Here is an 18,088-nt window from a genome sequence, read left to right as displayed (position 1 = left end):
TTGCTCTTTTTTTGAGGGGGGGGGGGGTTATGCATAGTTGTAACAAACAGCCAGTCTTCACTGCAAATCATTCTGTAGGATATTGCTTGATACCAAAGTCCACCTTCGCTGGTAAACATAGTTTAACGTATTGCTTGATACGAAGAGGGTGGCCTAACCTGAAAAATGAGAAACACTTGTTACCGTATTTACTCGCATAATGATCGCACTTTTTTCGCCAGAAAAATTGACGCAAATTCAGGGGTGCGATCATTACGCGGGTTAAATTTCCCACGAAAAAAAAAAATTTTTTTTTTCGTCCCGCGTTTGCTGCGGGATGCGGGTGCGGGACACCAAAACAAAAATGGCGGCCGGCGGAGCAAGCCGAACGCGCCAAACGCGATTTTTTTTTTCTTCTCGTGAGTACATTACGTGCATTCAAACAGTTTCTTCCGTATCAGTGATGAATAATATCGTTAATATCGGCAAGTTTGCGGCAATAACGTAGCCATGTCCACTTTGAGGGGACAGAAACAGATGGGCGCACTTAGCTGCCAGTGACAGAAATGCATGGCCGGTGTGCTGCGGAAACTGCGGCACCGGTTTCACTACTCTCCTAACACTGCACGTTTCCGCTAAGGGTGGGCGAATATCTTAGCCGTGTTACAAGCGTCGGCGTATGAATAGGGTACACTTTTAACGTATCCGTGTAAACGTGGCTACTATCATTGCCGCGCGCGATTTGTTGCGTGCTCACGAGTGCAGATGAAAAGAATCGAAAGGCGCATCTTTTGTTTTTGTTGACCACAACGATTATAAAGCCTACCCATAATAAAGGCAAGTTTGGTGGTACCTCTTTTTGTCATGGAAGTGCGTAAAGTGATGAAAGTAATGAAATGAGGCATCCACTTAAGAATGTTTGGTGCGTGCAGGCGAGTCGTTCGCGTAGCATTCGACAGATGGTAAGCGCGATCATTGTTAGCTAGACTTGGAACACCACATATCGCTGCGGCAAGTTCGGGGTGCGATCATTACACGGGAAATAAAAAAAATCGAATTTTGACGACAAAATTCAGGGGTGCGATCATTACGCGAGTGCGATCATTATGCGAGTAAATACGGTATTAACAGATCACATTGCTTGCAACCTCATCATTTGGCCAAGGTATACATGTAGCCAGAGCTATCTTTTGCATGTAGTACCTAGACGCAGTGCGAGTACACCATTCTTAATGGGCCGCTCACCAGGTCCCATAGCAAATTTTGGTTATATGCTGGAAGTTGTTACGTGTTCTCTAGGGAGCGTTCTGCCGCAAGAAAATTTCAGATCGGCTCATTAATAGCCGAGATAGAAATATTTCAGTGCTCCGAACCTGATTTCAGAAGGCGAGCTCCACTGCGTAGCGAAACACCTCCACTTGCCTCGTCTAGCCTCCGCAAGCGAAATTCCTTCCCGGCGTTCTCCCATAGACAAGAAAACCATGGCCAGGCGGCGCTACTGCGCCTCTTGACAGCGCCCCCAATGTGGAAGCGTCAAGCCGGGCGGTCGCGCCGTGGCGCAGTCTCCGCTTTGTTTACATTGTGTTGTCCGCGCTTCTCTTCGCTGCTCGTGCTCACGGCGCTCCGTTTTCGACGGCGGCAGATCGCCTGCTTGCGCAACAGCCATGCAAAGGTTGCCGTGCGGTTTCAAGAAGGCTGCCGACGCCGACAGCTTTTTTCGTGGCGGCAACCTCAAGATAGGGGAGCGTCTGCTTCCGAACGTGTACGGCGTTGAACTAATTGTGGACGGTGATGTGATAGTGAAAGCCAAGTGCGTGTCACAGGTGTCCGACAAGATCGTAGACGACGTCGAGTTAGAGGTACGCACTATGTTCAGAAATTTAGCCACATTTATTTCAATTACAACATAAGTCACACTGGCAGCAGGAACTTCTGTTGTCATACTACTCGATGACTGCAGCTCCATTGGGCTGCTTCTTGACGGTTCCGTCACTTCACAAAGGCTTGTTCTGGAGTCTGTTTCACACGTGTCTTGCCGCTGCTCAAGAGCTGCGTCGCTGCAGTAGGAAAGCACATGTCCCGGTGGTGCTGACTGCTGAGAAGACTGTTGTGATTGCCATTGGTCTGTTTGGCGCCGCTTCCCTCTGCATCGCATATGAATGAAACAGTATGTGTGCCTATTTGTTGTGGGGATTAAATTACTCCCAATAATATGTTTGCAAAGGTAACGTTCCTGTGATTATGTGCATATATTATTTTACAAGAGTGCTACCACTACAAGTTACGATACTTGCACACTTAGATACTTAGACAGCATGGGAAAACAACAAACATAACGCGCACGTCTCGAGCGGCTGCTTTCCGATCTGCCGCTTCCCGACGCACGCGACGACCGCGGCTTGCATTAAATACGGTCTGATACCACACACAAGTAGCGCGCGGCCCCTTTCGTTACCTGCACAACTAGTAATTTAAGTTGCAGCGTTTGGAAAAAGGAAATAATTCTCTTGAGCTCGTCCATGCCAATCGCGAGGGAAGGCACAGTGCAATCAAATAAATTCGGAGGTTCCAAGTGCCAAAACCGTGCCAAAACCACGAAATCAATATGAAGCCCGCTGTAATGGGGAGTATCAGGAATAATTTTAAGCTCTGGGGGTTCTTTAACGTGCACAAAAATCAAAGCACACGGTAACAAGGGTGTTCTTGCATTTTGCCCCTATCGAAATGCGGCCGCCGTGGCTGGGAATCGAGCACGCGTCGTAGAGCTTAGCGGCGCAACACGCCTGCATTTACCGCTAACAAACGGCGCATGCCACCACAATTCAACAACGCGACACGACTAAACAAACGGCCGTGCACTAAAAACAGGCATATGACTATTCTGCTTTCAAGATATTACACGCGAATGCGAAAGTATGAGACTTACTTGACTCGGCGCACTGCAGTTATCTATGCTTGTCGTCTGTCCTTCTCGTACCACTTCCCGGGAAATCTGTAGAACTTCACGGGCGGCGTAGGACCTTTCGTGTTTTCGAGGCTGATGTGGCAATCAACAACACATCAGTATTGCGTGCCACCTTTCCTGGCTGATGAGGTCGCACTCGGCGTCGCAAAAACCACGCGCACGAGCGCTCCCGCCGTACAGAACACAGGCGCGCGCTAGCGCAGCGACGACCCTCCAAACTTCCATCGGTCCGCTAGGGGAGCATTCGGCGCTGGTGCCGCGCGGGCAAACTTTAGGTTGCCTCGTCTATACCGGACCTCGAGGTTCACGTGACGCATGCGTCATGGGCCCCGCCTTCATTTTTTTCTCGCTTTTTTTTTTTTTCGGCGCTGCGCACTTCCGCTGACGGCATTGCGCGCAAGCTTTTGTGATGTCTCGTTTCGCGCAGCTCACGATTTTGCGCGCTGTGCACAAGGACCCATGACTAGCAGCATAATTCGGTGCTACACGAATACCGAGGCAGAACAAGCGAATCGTAGAGGATTATCACGCGCTTGAACACGATAGAAAGTGGCATAATTTCGGTACCTACGCACGTGACTGCACGCCGTGGGAACAAGCAGACGAAGCAGAAGTACATCTCACTTCGGTGCGAAGTAAAACAAAAAAACGCGCAGACATTTCGTTTGTGTGTTTTATCCTTTCTCTAAACTTCAATTCAAGCAATAGATCACACAAATAACAGATGTTGCCTTCAATAGCTCTCGAAGTCGCGTGTCACCACGAGCGGAGTCGCATTGCGGACGCGACTACGTCGCCGTCCGGCGTGGAGCGCGGTCGCCGCGAGGGAAAGGGAAAACGGCGTTTGGATTGAAATTTCAGACCTTTCCGCTGCGCATAGCAATTCTTTGCGAACACAATCGTTAGAGCGCATTGTATGCTCTGCGCTTGTCGGCCGGCTCAAAATGGCCAGACCTGGTGAGGGGCCCCTTAAAAATTCTGCATGGAAAAATGGAAAAAAACATACTGGAAGGCTTTCACGGAATGCGTGGTTCAATGTACTGGCGAGATGGTGTATTGGTAGCATGTGGTCATTGGACGCAGTTCTAGGACATGCTGTCACTGGTTGCACTCGGCCTTAGAACGACGCTTTGTCTGATGGCTAACGGTTAAAGAGAATTCCTTGACCGTGAGTGCAGCCAGAACTGCAAGGTATGGTAGACTGGTTTGATCACAACATCGCACATCCGAAGAGCGTGCGCAATCCGGAACCGAAGCTCGAATCCCAGCAAAACGACGACGAGACAGAAGACACGTGAAGATTGCGCTAAGCACAAGTTTGAATCTGAGAAAATCACCAGCGTCGCTGTTTCGACAGCTTTCACTGCGTGTAACTGGTTTTACTTTCTTTTTTACATGACCTTTGTGGGTTCTCAAGATTCTGAGGAATAATTTTGTACATAATGAAAGACAAGGTACGAACAACTTAGGTGATAAAAGGGCGGTTAGGTATGCGTGCTTTGAAATCATTTTTGCCGTAAGGACGGTCGAATGCAGACGCCAGATTTTCTGCGACACGGGGCCCTTAACGCTATAGCGTTAAAAATTAACTGATGATTACGATGCTCCCTACTGCAAAATTTGAGCGCGCTCTATACATGTTTTCATATCGTGATACATTGGCTGGCTGGGACAATCTGTATCATGCAGTACACAGTCTTATTATTCACCTGCACAAATAAAGAAATGGTATGACATTGCTGACATGAATATTATATGCAAAGCATGCAAAAAGGAGATATGCACGCTTGAACATATGCTCTGGGAGTGTGGGTCGCTCGGCCCTGGCATTTCCCGGAATCGGTTTTTAGGAATGATCAGATCTGATCATATCCCTCAAGTCCTGGCTGTCCAGTACGCCCGTGATAGGGCTAGGAGGCTTGACCTCCCGGTCCCAACATGGAACTAGCCAGGCAGGTGGCAACACCTTGTACAGGACCAGAATAAAGTTTTTCCTCCTCCCTCCTCCTCCACATTGCAAACGGAGCGAAGTGTGGTGCGACTGCCGCGCTGATGGGGAGAGGCAGCACGCGGGCGACGCGTAGGCGCAATTCAGAGCAGTCGCCGCAGAAAGACTTGCACTCATCCAGTGCTTTCCATTATACTCGTAGTATCGGTGGACACGCTCGCTGCGTGCCATCGGTGAACAGACGACGGCGCGCTACTCTGGCGCCGTCTCTTGGCGGTCGTCGCCGTAGAGCCCGTCTTGCGCGGCACTACGCCTTTCTTGCGCTTTGGCTCCGCTTTCCTCGCGCTTTCCTTAGCACGTTCTGCGGGAGTCTCCTGGGCGCCCTCGCCTTTTGCAGGTCTTGTTCAGCTACAGTGTACTAGAATAGGGGTATCTAGTACACTGTAGTTAAGCTCGTGCCCGGCGCTTGCGGGCTAGGCCTGCTTAGGAGGCTCCCGAAAAACGGACTAGACGACTTGCAACAATGCACGTGTGTCAGGCAAGACGGCATAGCTTAGAAACCACGGAACAGCACCCATATGCTTGCGCTTAACCCACTTTCACAAAGTGAAATGCCACTTTTTTTTTTTATTTCCGGACCTCCCTGGCCACAACTGCCGGGAGCGTACGGTTTGTAGCTAACACAGCGGCACAAAAAACGGAAACGAACTCAAACCTACATACACGACACCTTTGCTAAGGTACGAGACCTGCGGAGCACATGAGCGCACACTACCATACCAGAACCCTTAGTTCGCCCCGACATGGCCGCTCCATCAAAAGATGTCGTGTGACTTCCTCCGCAGTTTCCTCCTAGCACGCGGATTGGGTAGGGCCAGTTTTTAACGCGGTAGCGTTAACCCTTTACTGCACAATTTTTTGTTTACTCAAAATATTATTCATGGCGTTGTAGGGAAGCATAATAGTACGTGTACTCCCATGGAAACTTACTTTAGCGAATGTCTGTGGTTTCAATTTGCAGAAAAAGGGTATGTTGCATATTTGCAACAATGTGCAAATAAAGAAAAAGTTGAAAGTAAAAGATAGATTTAGTGCGATTCATACTCAGATGCTTATTTGCACAAGACAATCATTGGTGCACCTATGATTTAGTGTGGAACAAAAAGAAGCACTTGTACATGTTTGTGCAGCACAGGTGGTTCCCACACTTCGTGCAGCACGTCATGCAGATTCCCGTCCAGCCAGGAAACAATGCAGTGTTTTCGGGTTACTGACAAAATATAGAACATCGAAGCACAGACGTAAAGCTGTACCCGTGACGACGTGACACGGCAACGTGCCGAGGCACAGCGTACTTTTGAAAAGAAAAAAGGAAATTTAACCAGAGAACATCTTGTCCACATATTGAATTGAAACGGACTTACACTCGTGGCTGTCGTGACTAATTGAATAGTCACTGCCTTCACTATCAGGAGGAATTGCTGGGCCATACCAGCGTTTCGGAGCCATTTCACTTTTCCGAAGAAAATAAACCATGTACACGTTGTTGCATTTGTGCAACATAGCAACGTTCTGTCGCCAGGAACAAACTATTCCGAAATTACAATGTTTTTTTGAACCTACAGAGTCAGAAGGATGTGGAGCATAGCGTAACAATTTTTTTTTGCTCTTTGTCTTCTGGAGAAATACATTTACAACTTGTAAAACTTACCTATATCACTGCTCCTGGGCGCGCGCAGCCTCCGCCACGTTTGTTTTGGTAGAAGATGCAAAGAATTAGCACAGATTCCAGCACAAAGGGCCGCATTTTACAGACCAATGTTGCGGATATGCAACAACATGTACAGGAAGCTCGAAAGTGACTTTGCTTCGGTTTTTAACACCGTTCATCAGAATGTTGCGTAAATGCAACAAGGTGCAGTAAAGGGTTAAGGGCCCCGTTGTCGCAGAAAATCCGGTGTCGGCGTCTTGCGCGGGCGCCGACCGTCTTGTGAGCGAAAAATGATTCCGAACCACGCACACCGAACGATGCAGGGCCTCCTTGTATCGCAGAGGCGTTACTGACCTAGTTGAATTTCTCAAAGTAGAATACATTAGAAAAATCGTGAAGTATAGCTTACACGCAACCTACAGACATGATAGCGTCGGATTGTAATTTGATGAAACGAAAAAAAAACAATTCTGTTGCGCGGGAACTCAAACCCCTTTTCCAGCGTTTCTACCATTCATAGAGCGGCGCACCCGGTTTCTTGCAACACCGTCCAGATGGCGCTTGCCTCCGCGCATTCGACGCATGCACGGCCCACGCAAGAGGTCGCGTTTCTACCAGAAAGCTCGCCTCCGTTGCATAGCATTCGCCACCAGCGTTTCCCGGCAAACATTGCGGTTACATAAGCTGCAGTTGCCGGGAAGCATGAGAAGTAGTCGGGGATCTTTGAATGCTATCACGTTAGACTCTTAAAGGCGATGCTTAGGCGTTCTGCCATTCTTTTTCCTTCCTACATGTTTATTACAGTAGATTTTCTTCGGCCAGTTTACGTTTCCCAGGAGGTGCATATGTTTCGTGACGTCCTGAGGCAAAAGGGGTAATCGCGTGGGCGCAGAACCTCGTGATATTTTGGCACCCGCATCGTTCGCTCGGTCGACCATGCGTCGAGGCAAGCCGCCGAATGCAATGTGTAATCTCATTCAGTGTTTATGTTTACGCGTTGCAGAGGTTACATCTGTAAGCTCGTCCAGTATTTATATTTTGCACAAGCTATGCCTGAATACAGACACAAAATCAGGTGGATGCGCGCACCGTGTGGGACGTTTACGCAGCGTTGTCACGAAGGCAATGCACGATGCTTGAGAGAGAAGAACAGCCATCACAGGCTTGTGCAGGGAGAAGTAAGACTAGGCGAAGTCGATCACTTATGTCGATCCCTGATTATGTCGATCAATGTGTCGTATATAATTATTCTGGAATGTTGGCCAAGAATAGGCACAGATGCAGTGGCACATACCGAGTGGCTTATGAATCGCAGAAAGGCTATGTAAATCATACAATCCATTAAGTACAATGCGTTATTTCGCTGAGAGGTCCAAATATTGTGTAGGTATTAATTTTCTTTGATTTTAACGATATGCGAGTGCCACGTAGCTGGACAGGACCAAGGTAATGTTGCTTGCCGTCGCTTGGAGCAACTCGCGCAGCTTTTTGTATTTTGACTAAGTACAGAATCGGTAATTAAATTCTCAAATATTATTGTCAGGGCAAAATTGTAAAGTAGAAAATTGTACGCCATCATGAAAAATTCCCGATCCATCTTTCTGTTGTTCATTACGTGCTACATAAACGTTTGTTTTTAAACGTCTTTTTTTTTTACTTCAAGCATTTTTCCCAAGTAGCGCCGTGTCCGCGTAGTTCTTTTGAGTCCGTTTTATGCGCTAAAAAAGTTACCACTGATTACCAATATGCCCAAGCATACGCTCTTTCACGTTAAAGAAAGCCCGCAAAATACAATAAAAAATTACAAAATACGAAAGTGCCGCTCGACTAGTCGCGCGCCACATTTCGAGTGTTTTTCCTATGAAGTATACGCTTTTCAAGATCGCTTCAGGGGATGCTGAGAAAAGCGATTTCTTCATTCCCATCTATCCAGATAAGAGCTTTCCACATAATGCTTCCTAGCTCTTAATGGAAGACAATGTACGCATGGCTATCGACGATGGTACAAAAAGACGCTCCCGAAAATAGAGGTTAAGGATTTGGGACAAATACAGTTAGCGCCGAAAAGGGAGTTGCCAGAACCAATCTCATCACTTTGTAGAAACGCCGCACTTGAATGGACCTAAAGAAAGAAATTTGTCGAATTTTTTTTTTTTACAATTGAGGTGATACTGGTATCTTGCATGAACGGCACACATGTTCTACCTTATCTGACACCACGCTTGAGAACAACTCAAAGCCGCACTGTATCAGAGCGAAATTAGAATGCATTGCGCTTATTTGATTGCAGTACTCTTGCTTGTGCCGGCGGATCCGGGCTCGTCGTCCGAATCCGTCTCGGCCGCCTGCTCCGCGAGTCGAGTCAGCTCCGCCGCTTCCGCCAGCAGGGCTTGAGCACGCCTGAAAGAAAAGCCATCACCGGAGGTGTGATATAAGTCAGCTGTACCACTCCATCGTCATCTAAGTGGTCAACTGAAAAAAAAAAAGATCGGAAGTCCTCGTGTTCGCCCGAACAGCGCCGAAAGTTCTCGGTCACAACGTTGTATTGTGGCAGTAAAATGTGTGGGATGCGCGACCGTCGCGCCTCCCCTGATATCTTGTTTTCCCGCATAGCCCTCGTCTCCGTGCGGCGTCGCCGCGTGGGCCGCGGCGGTCAGAGTGGTACAAGCGCGGTGCGAGAGATGGCGCGAGTGTCGCGCCGCTGCGCGGTTACTTGGGTGCGGGAAAGACAAGGCGCTCTCTCTTTGGCGGTGGTACGGCAAGCAGCTCGGACGTGCCGCGCGTGCGCCAATCCATGCTTGAGACAAGGCGAGGGCTCTTTCCCGGCGGGTCGGCGCACGGCGTGGACATTCCGCGCGCGCGGCGACCCATGCTTCTGAGAGACTGCCTCGCTTGGCCACCTTCGAACGCGCCACGATTCGCGTGACCATACACGCGAACGACCAGGCGTTGGGATCCAGCATGGGGTGAACATATTCGCTCGTTATCCGGTCGCGGTGAGTCGGACTTCTAGATTTATCGCGCGCTCATCGGCATGTTTTGTGGATAGCAGCTCGGCTAGCAGGCATTTATCTATGAAAGGTGGAATAAATGCCATTGTGATTGTTTGCACTACTGTGTTGTCGTTCCTTTGTCCCAAGAGCACGGAGGAGAACCCCACATCTCCCACAAATGTTGGCACGTGCTTATGAATGAGTTTTAATACTAGTCCTAATGGCGAACGAAAATTGGCAGTGTTAAAAGACGTGAGGCAGGCTGACGGCGTCGTAACTGCGATGTCGTCTTGTCTTTCGTTTCTTTTTTTTTTTTGAGCTGTCAGCTTTTCATTTTCACCACGATAACGGCGCCCACAATGGGGTCTGGTTTGCTTGTCTGTTCACCAGAAGTTCTGGTGCTAGCGAGGAAGTTTACGACAGGGAAGCTGTTTACGGCTAAGGTATCGTGGATATTTCGTGTCCGTCAACAAATCTGCGTGCGAAGAAACTCAGTTCCCGAATTTCATGCAAAATCGATTCATTCTGTGCGAAAGCTTATACGTTTCATCACTTGGATGTGCATATTCAGTAGATTTGTTATCTATAGGCACCATATTCAAGATCAGTAGACTCCCTGGTAAATAATTCTTCCTTTTCTTCTTTGCTTGCTTACGGGGTATGAGCCATTGCTTTAAGGAGGTATGAGCCATCCATTGTCTTACATGACGGACAAATTTTTCGTTGGATAGGCATAGAAATGCTTGCTCATATAATAGCAGGACTGATACGAGAATGTGTATGCGTACCTATCGTCACGATGACCACCGATCAAGGCAATAAATGTGTTTGTAGCTTTGTTCAAAATTCTGTCATTTCTGTGCCGTGTGCTAAACAGCTTCGCTGGTCATACACCTTCACAGAGTGGAATGACTCATATTTTGCTGAAAAACACATTTACCCTGCGTTCTGTTATGCAAAGACCCATAGATGAGCACAGAAATGCGAGAAAGACCAGCATGGTCTCATATTTCTCACCAAAAGAAAGGGGAAACTTATTTTTAAAATAAAAGAACGCGATGGAATGGCTTTCCATTGCATATTAGCACTTTTTTCTTGCGCATATTACTCGTCAGAACAGTTACCATAGTCATCATATATACAAAAGTTATTTCGTACTATCGCTGTCTGAACTACTGGCTGTGAAAACAGCGTTATCGACGTATATGAGAACATTGCGGCCTATTTTATGTAGATGAACTTACTGCCTGAATATCTTGCATGCTTGAACGGCTTCGCCCAGTTTTTCCTCCGGTCTGCACTTTTCAGCAAGCGCAAAGCCTATGGCTGTGCCTAGGAAAAAGAGCGATGGAAGTCTCACAAGTTAACAAATGCTTCTTGAATGCGAAAGCATTATGTTCCCCGTTACGCGAAAATCCTGCCTTATAGACTGTAGCGTGACCGAATGATGGTGCCAAAAAGGTCCGACGGCGAAGAGTAAAACTACGTGAAAAAAGAAATACTCGAATCGACGTGAAATTTCTCAGGGAGGTTCCTGTAGACAAAGAAAATTAATGCCTCTGAGAATAATAAGAGGTAAATTTCGGTCTGGGTCGAAATCGAACCCGATTCTCCGTGGTGCGAGACAAGAATGCTACCCCGACGCCGCAGCGGCTTTCTTTTTTCTTTCTTTTCAAATGACACTACGCCTAAAACATTGATGTACTCGATTTTGTTGAGGTGCTTATCCTTACCACCCTTCTAAAGTGAAAACAACGTTTCTGTACTCACAGTATGAATGCTGCTTTTTCTGTGTGTGACTTTCATTGTGCCCTCCATTCTCCGACTATATGCAGAACTGGTGAATGTTGGGTTAAAGGACGCCGCAGCGGCTCCACGGCTCTGGCTGACTATACGTGTGACCTAGAGCGCGTGCCTTGTTTAGCACGTAATGGCGCAGCCAATGGGTAGGAGGTGGCGCCTCGTCATGAGTGTATAAAATAAAAAGCATTAGTGTCGAATTGAATGCCGCTGACTGTCCTTCGAGTTATTGACTCCTCGCGGGCAAGCGAGCGCGTTGAGACGCTTGGCGCGTTTTCACATGCGGTTAATTTGTGTTAAGTTAATTAAGCAATTAAAACACAGGCGAGAGCTTGCGCGACGAAGCAACTATAATGCTTTCGCATTCCCACACTTAAATGTTTCTGCCATTTCTTTTTTAACAATTCGGCCAAACAAAAGTAAAGCACCACCACACACTGAGAGTTTGATTTGTTTTTCTTTTTCAGCAGTACTTACATTTCTCCAGTTCTTGCACTGGCATCTCAGTGTTATCAGGCGCTTCTGGTATCGGGGAAAGAGTGTCGCAAGTCCTTGACAACTCTTTCGTTTCTGAAACCGTTTGGTGCAACAAATGGCGGTCATTAGCAAAGCAGCTGAGCCGCTCGTCTGGCGGCAGGAAATGCTTATTACCTGTTTCCTCCCTGTACTGTAAGTAAGTACGTAACATTGTTAGGAATCGTACTCTCCAAAAAGCTCCGATTTCGTTCAAGCTCGATATATTACCTTTTCGTATTTCACAGTCGTCTCTAGTTGTTCTATGTTTTCCATAGTCATTCGTCGGTGCCGTTCCAGTGCTTCGTGAAGATCCATTCCTCCATAGTCCGAACTAGATGATCCCTGCAAATTAGGCCAGTGCATGCGCTTATACATGTTTATCGTTCCACTTAAAGTGTCCAGAACACCAAAATGGTTAAGTAGCACTTGCTTAACCTACAACTTACGCTTAAGGAGCTCTGAGAAGACATTTTTAGCCAGTAGAGATAGCAGTACGGTGGCTGCGGGGGCAGCGAGCTTCGGTGCAGTTGTGAAAGCGCGTCGTCTGTTTCTTGTTCGAATAATAGTTAGGCGAGCGGGTTCATTGAAACCATATTTATTGTTTTAATTCATTAACTTGTCCGGTGACAACTATTTTGATAATAATTAGCTCAATGAGTGAAGTGCAAGTTATCTTGGTATCTGTCGAAACGAGGGGAACGCTGTAGCAGACGAAGATTTGGTGTTCTGTGCAGACGACACTGATCGCGCTGCTTTTTGGTCAAGTAATGTCGTCGGCGCTGATCTATTTGTGCTATGAAGTGAATAACATATACGTAACTCGAAAACACGACGTAAATTTTCCTTTGCTTAAACGAGCCTTTAGTCATTCTTGTAGAATCGCCATAGATGTGTTGTGTTTATAAGTAACGTACAGGCCCGGTATATTTGGCTGCGCGTGTTAAAAAAAAAAAGATTTTGTGCACACCACTGGACTGTTCTTGCTAAAAGTTTGCAGAGCGCTCGCGTTTTGGCGCCGACCTCGTTTAGTATAACACTTGGTACGATTAGTCTTCTGTTTTTAATACAAGAATGAGAAACTGTTTTCGTCTATGGGAAAGATGGCTTCTGAAAAGCCGGCCCTGGCACAGACTTGTCTCGTCATCTGCCGTCATCTGCAGAAAGCAGCGTTTCGGGGAGGGCTGCCGCGTGTTGCCAGGTCCTGGAACAGGCGACTGCCCTCCATGAAACACTGCTTTCTGCAGATGACGACAGGTGGCGACACAAGTTTATGCTTCCGCCGCCGCGGCAGAGCAGGAAAATTTCCACTTTTTCTTAGAAAAACAGCAGGACAGTTAACTGTGCCGAGTATTATACTAAACAAAGTCGATGCCAAAATGCGATCGTTCTGCAAAATTTGAACAAGAACAGTGCAGCGGTGAGCGCAAACTTTTTTTTTTTTTGGACACGCGCAGCCAAATATTCATGACCATATATATAGGCAATCGTCATAATGCGTTCTATGCAGATAGGTGCGTTTTAGCAAGCTTCACCGCAGTACAGACGTCTATTGCGATGAGATCGTTTAGCATGTGAAAATACAACATAGCGGCAAACGGAGGCCTCTGGAGAGCACCTAAGATTATATATATAAAAGAAAGTCTGGCAGAACCCACTTCACGATGCATATCAACGTTAACATGATTAGCATTGAGGCAATATTTCCACCGCCTAAAAGCGTCTTGTACGTGGCTGTTCAATAAAGACTGAGGCATGATGCTCTGTAAGCTTTTTTTCAGAAAATTATCCATCAGCACCTTTATCCCTTTCTTTTGCCCAGACTAAATAAGCCAACTCATCTTTTGACACCTACTTTAAAATCGCCTCCACTGTCTAGTCCTTAAAACGTTTCATGACAAAGCAATGTCCCTATCTACCGTGAGGTATATAAAGAAGTCGGAGAGTGCCGCATCTGAACTGCGGAACTCGTAATGTGATTGTTGTGGTGCTTCTGGGAACGGTAAAAAAAAAAGGGGGGGGGGGCATTGCTTTGATATGCAACATTTAAGATATGGAACCTGGCGTTGTAAACACATTAGAGGCACCTTTTTAAGTAGATGTCAGAAGATAGCTCCGCTTATGTTATCCAGGCTTGGTATAAACACAGGAACGCGTGCGTTTCACTTTCTGGGGAGCATAAAATAGAAACAAAAGTGCAGAATAATACTTTTCAGATATCAACATTTCAGAGCACCACTCTCAGTATTTATTGAATAATCCACGTGTTTCTACGAAGGCTTTAAGGAATACTTAAAAATTGCCGTTTTGAAATAAAAGGTCGGTTTCCTCGGAGACATGCCGTCATCGACGGCATGTCTCCTATTCGACGGCATGTCACCTACCTATTGGCACGCACACCAATGTTGGTGTGAGAGGTGGGTCCAACGGTTGATTTCGAACACGGTTCCATCAGCACTGCATCCCGATGCTCTGTCGAACCCATTATACCATGCACAACCCAGTGACCCAAGTTAGAGGGAAAACGATTAGATACGGACATAATCAGACACCAGAAAGTTCATGTAGTTCTAATGCTAATCGCAATAGTAAAGCGGGTGGCGCAGGATATCCAGGGCACCCAAGGGACAGTGGGTGCATCAAACCTAGAACTACCATGGGCCCCTTCGAGCCCGCAGCCCACGGACCGATCCGGGTTCCAGTTTTGATATCCCCGTTGACCCTTTGGTGTCCTGGAGGCGCCTCCTAAGTATACCAAATAATGACACGCTGCTTGCAATTGGTGCTAGCACATATTACCGCTTTCCTTCATTGCAGTATGATGCGTAAGCTTCACCTCACTGCATAGTTGTATTGCGATGAATTCATTACGTAACGAATATAAGATTCGTGCTTGCATAAATGCCGCGTGTCCCAGCTAACATTAGCCAAGCTGTTCAACGGGGAAAAATATTCAAGAAGCACAATGCAATATGCAACTATAAGACTTAACGGTGTTCGGTCGCTAGAGTTCTGACAACAGAACAGCATAGGTCTTAAAATCTTATCTAGCACCATGCTTCTTTAATCTCTTCTTGATTTAGCATTCTTACGGCACTTCAGCCACTTTCTCGGGGCTAACCATGTATGTATCTATGTAAGTTTGTACCTAACCGCTTTCCCTCCGACCTGGGTCACTGTGTAGTCCGCGGTGGCATGTGTAGCGCATTGGGCTGCTGTGCGGAAGTAACAGGGTTCGAATTCAACCATCGGACCAAATTGGTCACTGAGTATATGGCAATGTGTACATATGTTCTGCTCTTCAACGAACCTCTTTCATGCCTACATGTGTCACTGTAGAAGCAGGGCTGGGTAGGTACCGCTCTTTGAAGAAACTCTCCGACACGGACTTGAGTATTGCGTATGGGCCACTCGGTCGGTAATGGTCTCCAATGGACCTCTTTGATGCCAGCTTGGGTCTCTGGATATGTGTTATAGGTGTGTGCCGCTCTTCAATGAACGTCTTTGAGTCCAACTTGGGTAACTAGGCATGTGACTCTGGAAATGTGCGCTCTAAAAATTTTTACACCTTTATGAGTGTATAAAGGGTGTTCGGTTGTCCCATGGCAAACACCCTCACGTTTAAGGGTTAAGATCAAATTGTTGGTGGGAACCAATGATGGTATCTTGTTTGCCGACTTTTCCTTGGAAGTAAAATGGATGACAGCTGTGACAGGCGACATAAAAGTGCATTAAACTAAGTTTCAAATATGCCGCTATCAAATTCTCCTGTCGCGTTTCTCGGTGCGCCCAAGGCTGTAAGAATGCTTACATAGTTTTCAATTGCGTCTTTTTTCGTCGCACGTCTAGCTAGAGTTTATTTGACGTCCTCTATAAATTTTAAACGCCATAGTGGTAGGGGTGTTACTCATGGGACAAGCAAACACCCTTAAGGGTGTAAAACCTTTTACTGTGTGCCGCTCTACAAGGACGAAAAGTATCCCTTAAATTTCTCCGATGCTGAGCGGAACCGAATCCACGGCACATGGGTTCCTCAAGAACAGCAACCCGACGCATTTGCAGGCTGCACCACAAGCGCTCTGGGTACGCGTCGCTTTTCAATGAACGTCTTTCACGCCAACACTGTAACCAGCTGCGCCATGAAGGTCACTAGGTGTGTGCCGCTCTTCGACGAACCTCTCGCAAACTTGGGTCACTGGCCGTGCGGCAAGCGAGTCAGCGATCGAAGGCACCGGAGCGCCACGCTTGTCGGAGGCCATGCGTGGACTTAACGGCATCGCCACCACAGAGAAGAGCGGGAGAGGAGTCCGGTTGCACCCGCCGGGGTTGCTCAGTGGCTATGGTGTTGGGCTGCTGAGCACGAGGTCGCGGGTTCGATGGGGGCGAAATGCGAAAACACCCGTGTGCTTAGATTTAGGTGCAGGTTAAAGAACCCCAGGTGGTCAAAATTTCCGGAGTCCTCCACTACGGCGTGCCTCATAATCAGAAAGTGGGTTTGGCACGTAAAACCCCAAATATTATTATTATTAGTCCGGTTGCCTCATGACGGCGCGCCTTGCATTTCGGAGGCCATCCCAGGCTTCGTGGCGGCGGTGCTAGATGGCGCTGAGGGTTCTTAGAGAAGCGCGAAATAGGAGTCCCACTGCAGTACACCTCATACATAACTCATTTCGACGGTGGAGAATCGTTGTGTGGCTATATTGATTGAATGCTAACGCATTATCATTTGCAGTCACTGTGAGATGAGTTCCGCCGAACTTTTTTCTGATCGGAACTGAACAGATTGAGTTGAAAAGTTGACCGTTTTCGCGCATATTCTAAATCGCCATTCACGCGATTTTTATACCATGTTCGTACGCCATGCCCCATAGCGAACCTATATTTGCTTGCGTAACCCAAGATACAAACCACTAGGCAACGCACCGGCGTAACGGTGTTTCATAAATTTAGCGCTGGCAAGCAACGGCTACGTTTCATTTCTTTCCCGTCTGTGAGCGATCGGCGAAGGGGTGGGTTCACTTCGCTATAGCCTCACCTGGAGACATTCATCCTCGCACGGAACGGCGAATGAAGCGCGAAATAAGGAAGAAAGCGGCGAGCGGGTTTATTTCTGGACGCCTTCCAACCAAGCGAAAGGCGTCAACGGTTGCGGTACGCCGGTGCTCTCTGCGAGGCGTTCGCCCTGAAGTGTCGAGCGCGGTCGCCGGCCGCTTGCATGGGTGGCGCCCACTTGGCAGGAGGGCGCCGCCCTCGTAGGGGGTGGCCTCCCAACGACTACGAGAAGAGGCGGAGGAGTGCGACGCTCCTCAGCCGTGGCTCGACGCACCCTGCATCTGAGCGCACCTGCACCGGAGCTGAGGGTTCAGCATCGTATAGCAGCTTATAGCGCCTGTCGCTGCAGCATACTGCTAACGCTTTACCGCTATACACGTCGTACAATAGGCGGACACAGCCTGTTGTACGACAACATGGCTGTGCTGTAGTGACAAGGACGGCGGTGAGGCAGTGACGATACGTTAGGGCGTCCTTATTGACCGAGCTCGTGCCAGCTAAGGAATTACTGCTACTCGACGGCGGCAACAGTCGCAATTCGGATCGCGGTCGTCAAATGAAATTAATCCGCCGGTATTCGGCCCCCAGTTTGCGCATTCTAAAACCTGTCATCTTTGAAACGATTCCAGTATATTTTAAACGCATCTCGCACCCGAAGCGGCAGAAGCTTTCAGAACACTGAATCTGGAAAAAGAAAAAAAACGAAAGAAGAAAAGGCAATGCGTCCGCATTCGAATCTAAAGGTGCAGTGCGTACTTCCCTATATATACGACCACCAGAATGTCCACCTAAAGTTCAGGCTGTGTGACGTAGTCGCTAGGAAATGGAAAACTTTCGGCATTTCCGTGCTCCAAAACGTTTGCGGTCAGCTGCACCCACCATGCTAGGTCGTAACCGTAATATAATTAGTATATAATATATAATATATTATACGTAATATATAACATAACGTAGTTAATTAGTGCTGAACAACTGAAAGTAAACTATGATAACACACAGGAATCAAACACTGACGAATATGTGCTGAGGTACTTGAAGAGCACGTGAAATTACCATTACGCGACCGGACCCTCCCTATTGGGTAAACTGCTCGTGCTCGGACGGCACAACAGACTCGGACGGCGCTA

The 18,088-nt window shown here is 47.6% G+C and overlaps 1 protein-coding gene across 2 annotated transcripts; it reads right to left on the bottom strand.

The window, feature by feature from the left end:
* Positions 1-25: 25 nt before the first annotated feature.
* Positions 26-12,514, bottom strand: LOC135904426 (uncharacterized). 2 transcript variants are annotated; one of them, XM_065435263.1, is made up of 7 exons: positions 12,359-12,514; positions 12,141-12,254; positions 12,048-12,063; positions 11,874-11,966; positions 10,841-10,928; positions 8,897-9,003; positions 26-158 (listed from the first exon to the last, which is right to left on the bottom strand). In XM_065435263.1, the coding sequence occupies exons 1-7, from the start codon at positions 12,380-12,382 to the stop codon at positions 154-156; spliced, it is 447 nt and encodes a 148-aa protein (XP_065291335.1). In that variant the 5' UTR covers positions 12,383-12,514; the 3' UTR covers positions 26-153. The 2 variants fall into 2 exon arrangements, with proteins under 2 accessions (XP_065291335.1, XP_065291387.1); XM_065435315.1 differs by having other exon boundaries at positions 12,352-12,370.
* Positions 12,515-18,088: the final 5,574 nt, after the last annotated feature.

This window comes from Dermacentor albipictus, chromosome 1, assembly GCF_038994185.2.
Source record: "Dermacentor albipictus isolate Rhodes 1998 colony chromosome 1, USDA_Dalb.pri_finalv2, whole genome shotgun sequence".
Taxonomy (NCBI): domain Eukaryota; kingdom Metazoa; phylum Arthropoda; class Arachnida; order Ixodida; family Ixodidae; genus Dermacentor; species Dermacentor albipictus.
The sequence above is the reverse complement of the archived record's forward strand: the minus strand, read 5'-3'. Positions and strand labels throughout refer to the sequence as shown.

Coding starts and splice junctions, on each gene's coding strand:
- LOC135904426 (XM_065435263.1), bottom strand. CDS start 12,382: ATGTCTTCTCAGAGCTCCTTAAGC. Junction 12,255..12,358: donor CTTCTCAGAGCTCCTTAAGC/GTAAGTTGTAGG, acceptor CCTAATTTGCAG/GGATCATCTAGTTCGGACTA. Junction 9,004..10,840: donor GCATGCAAGATATTCAGGCA/GTAAGTTCATCT, acceptor CTTTTCTTTCAG/GCGTGCTCAAGCCCTGCTGG.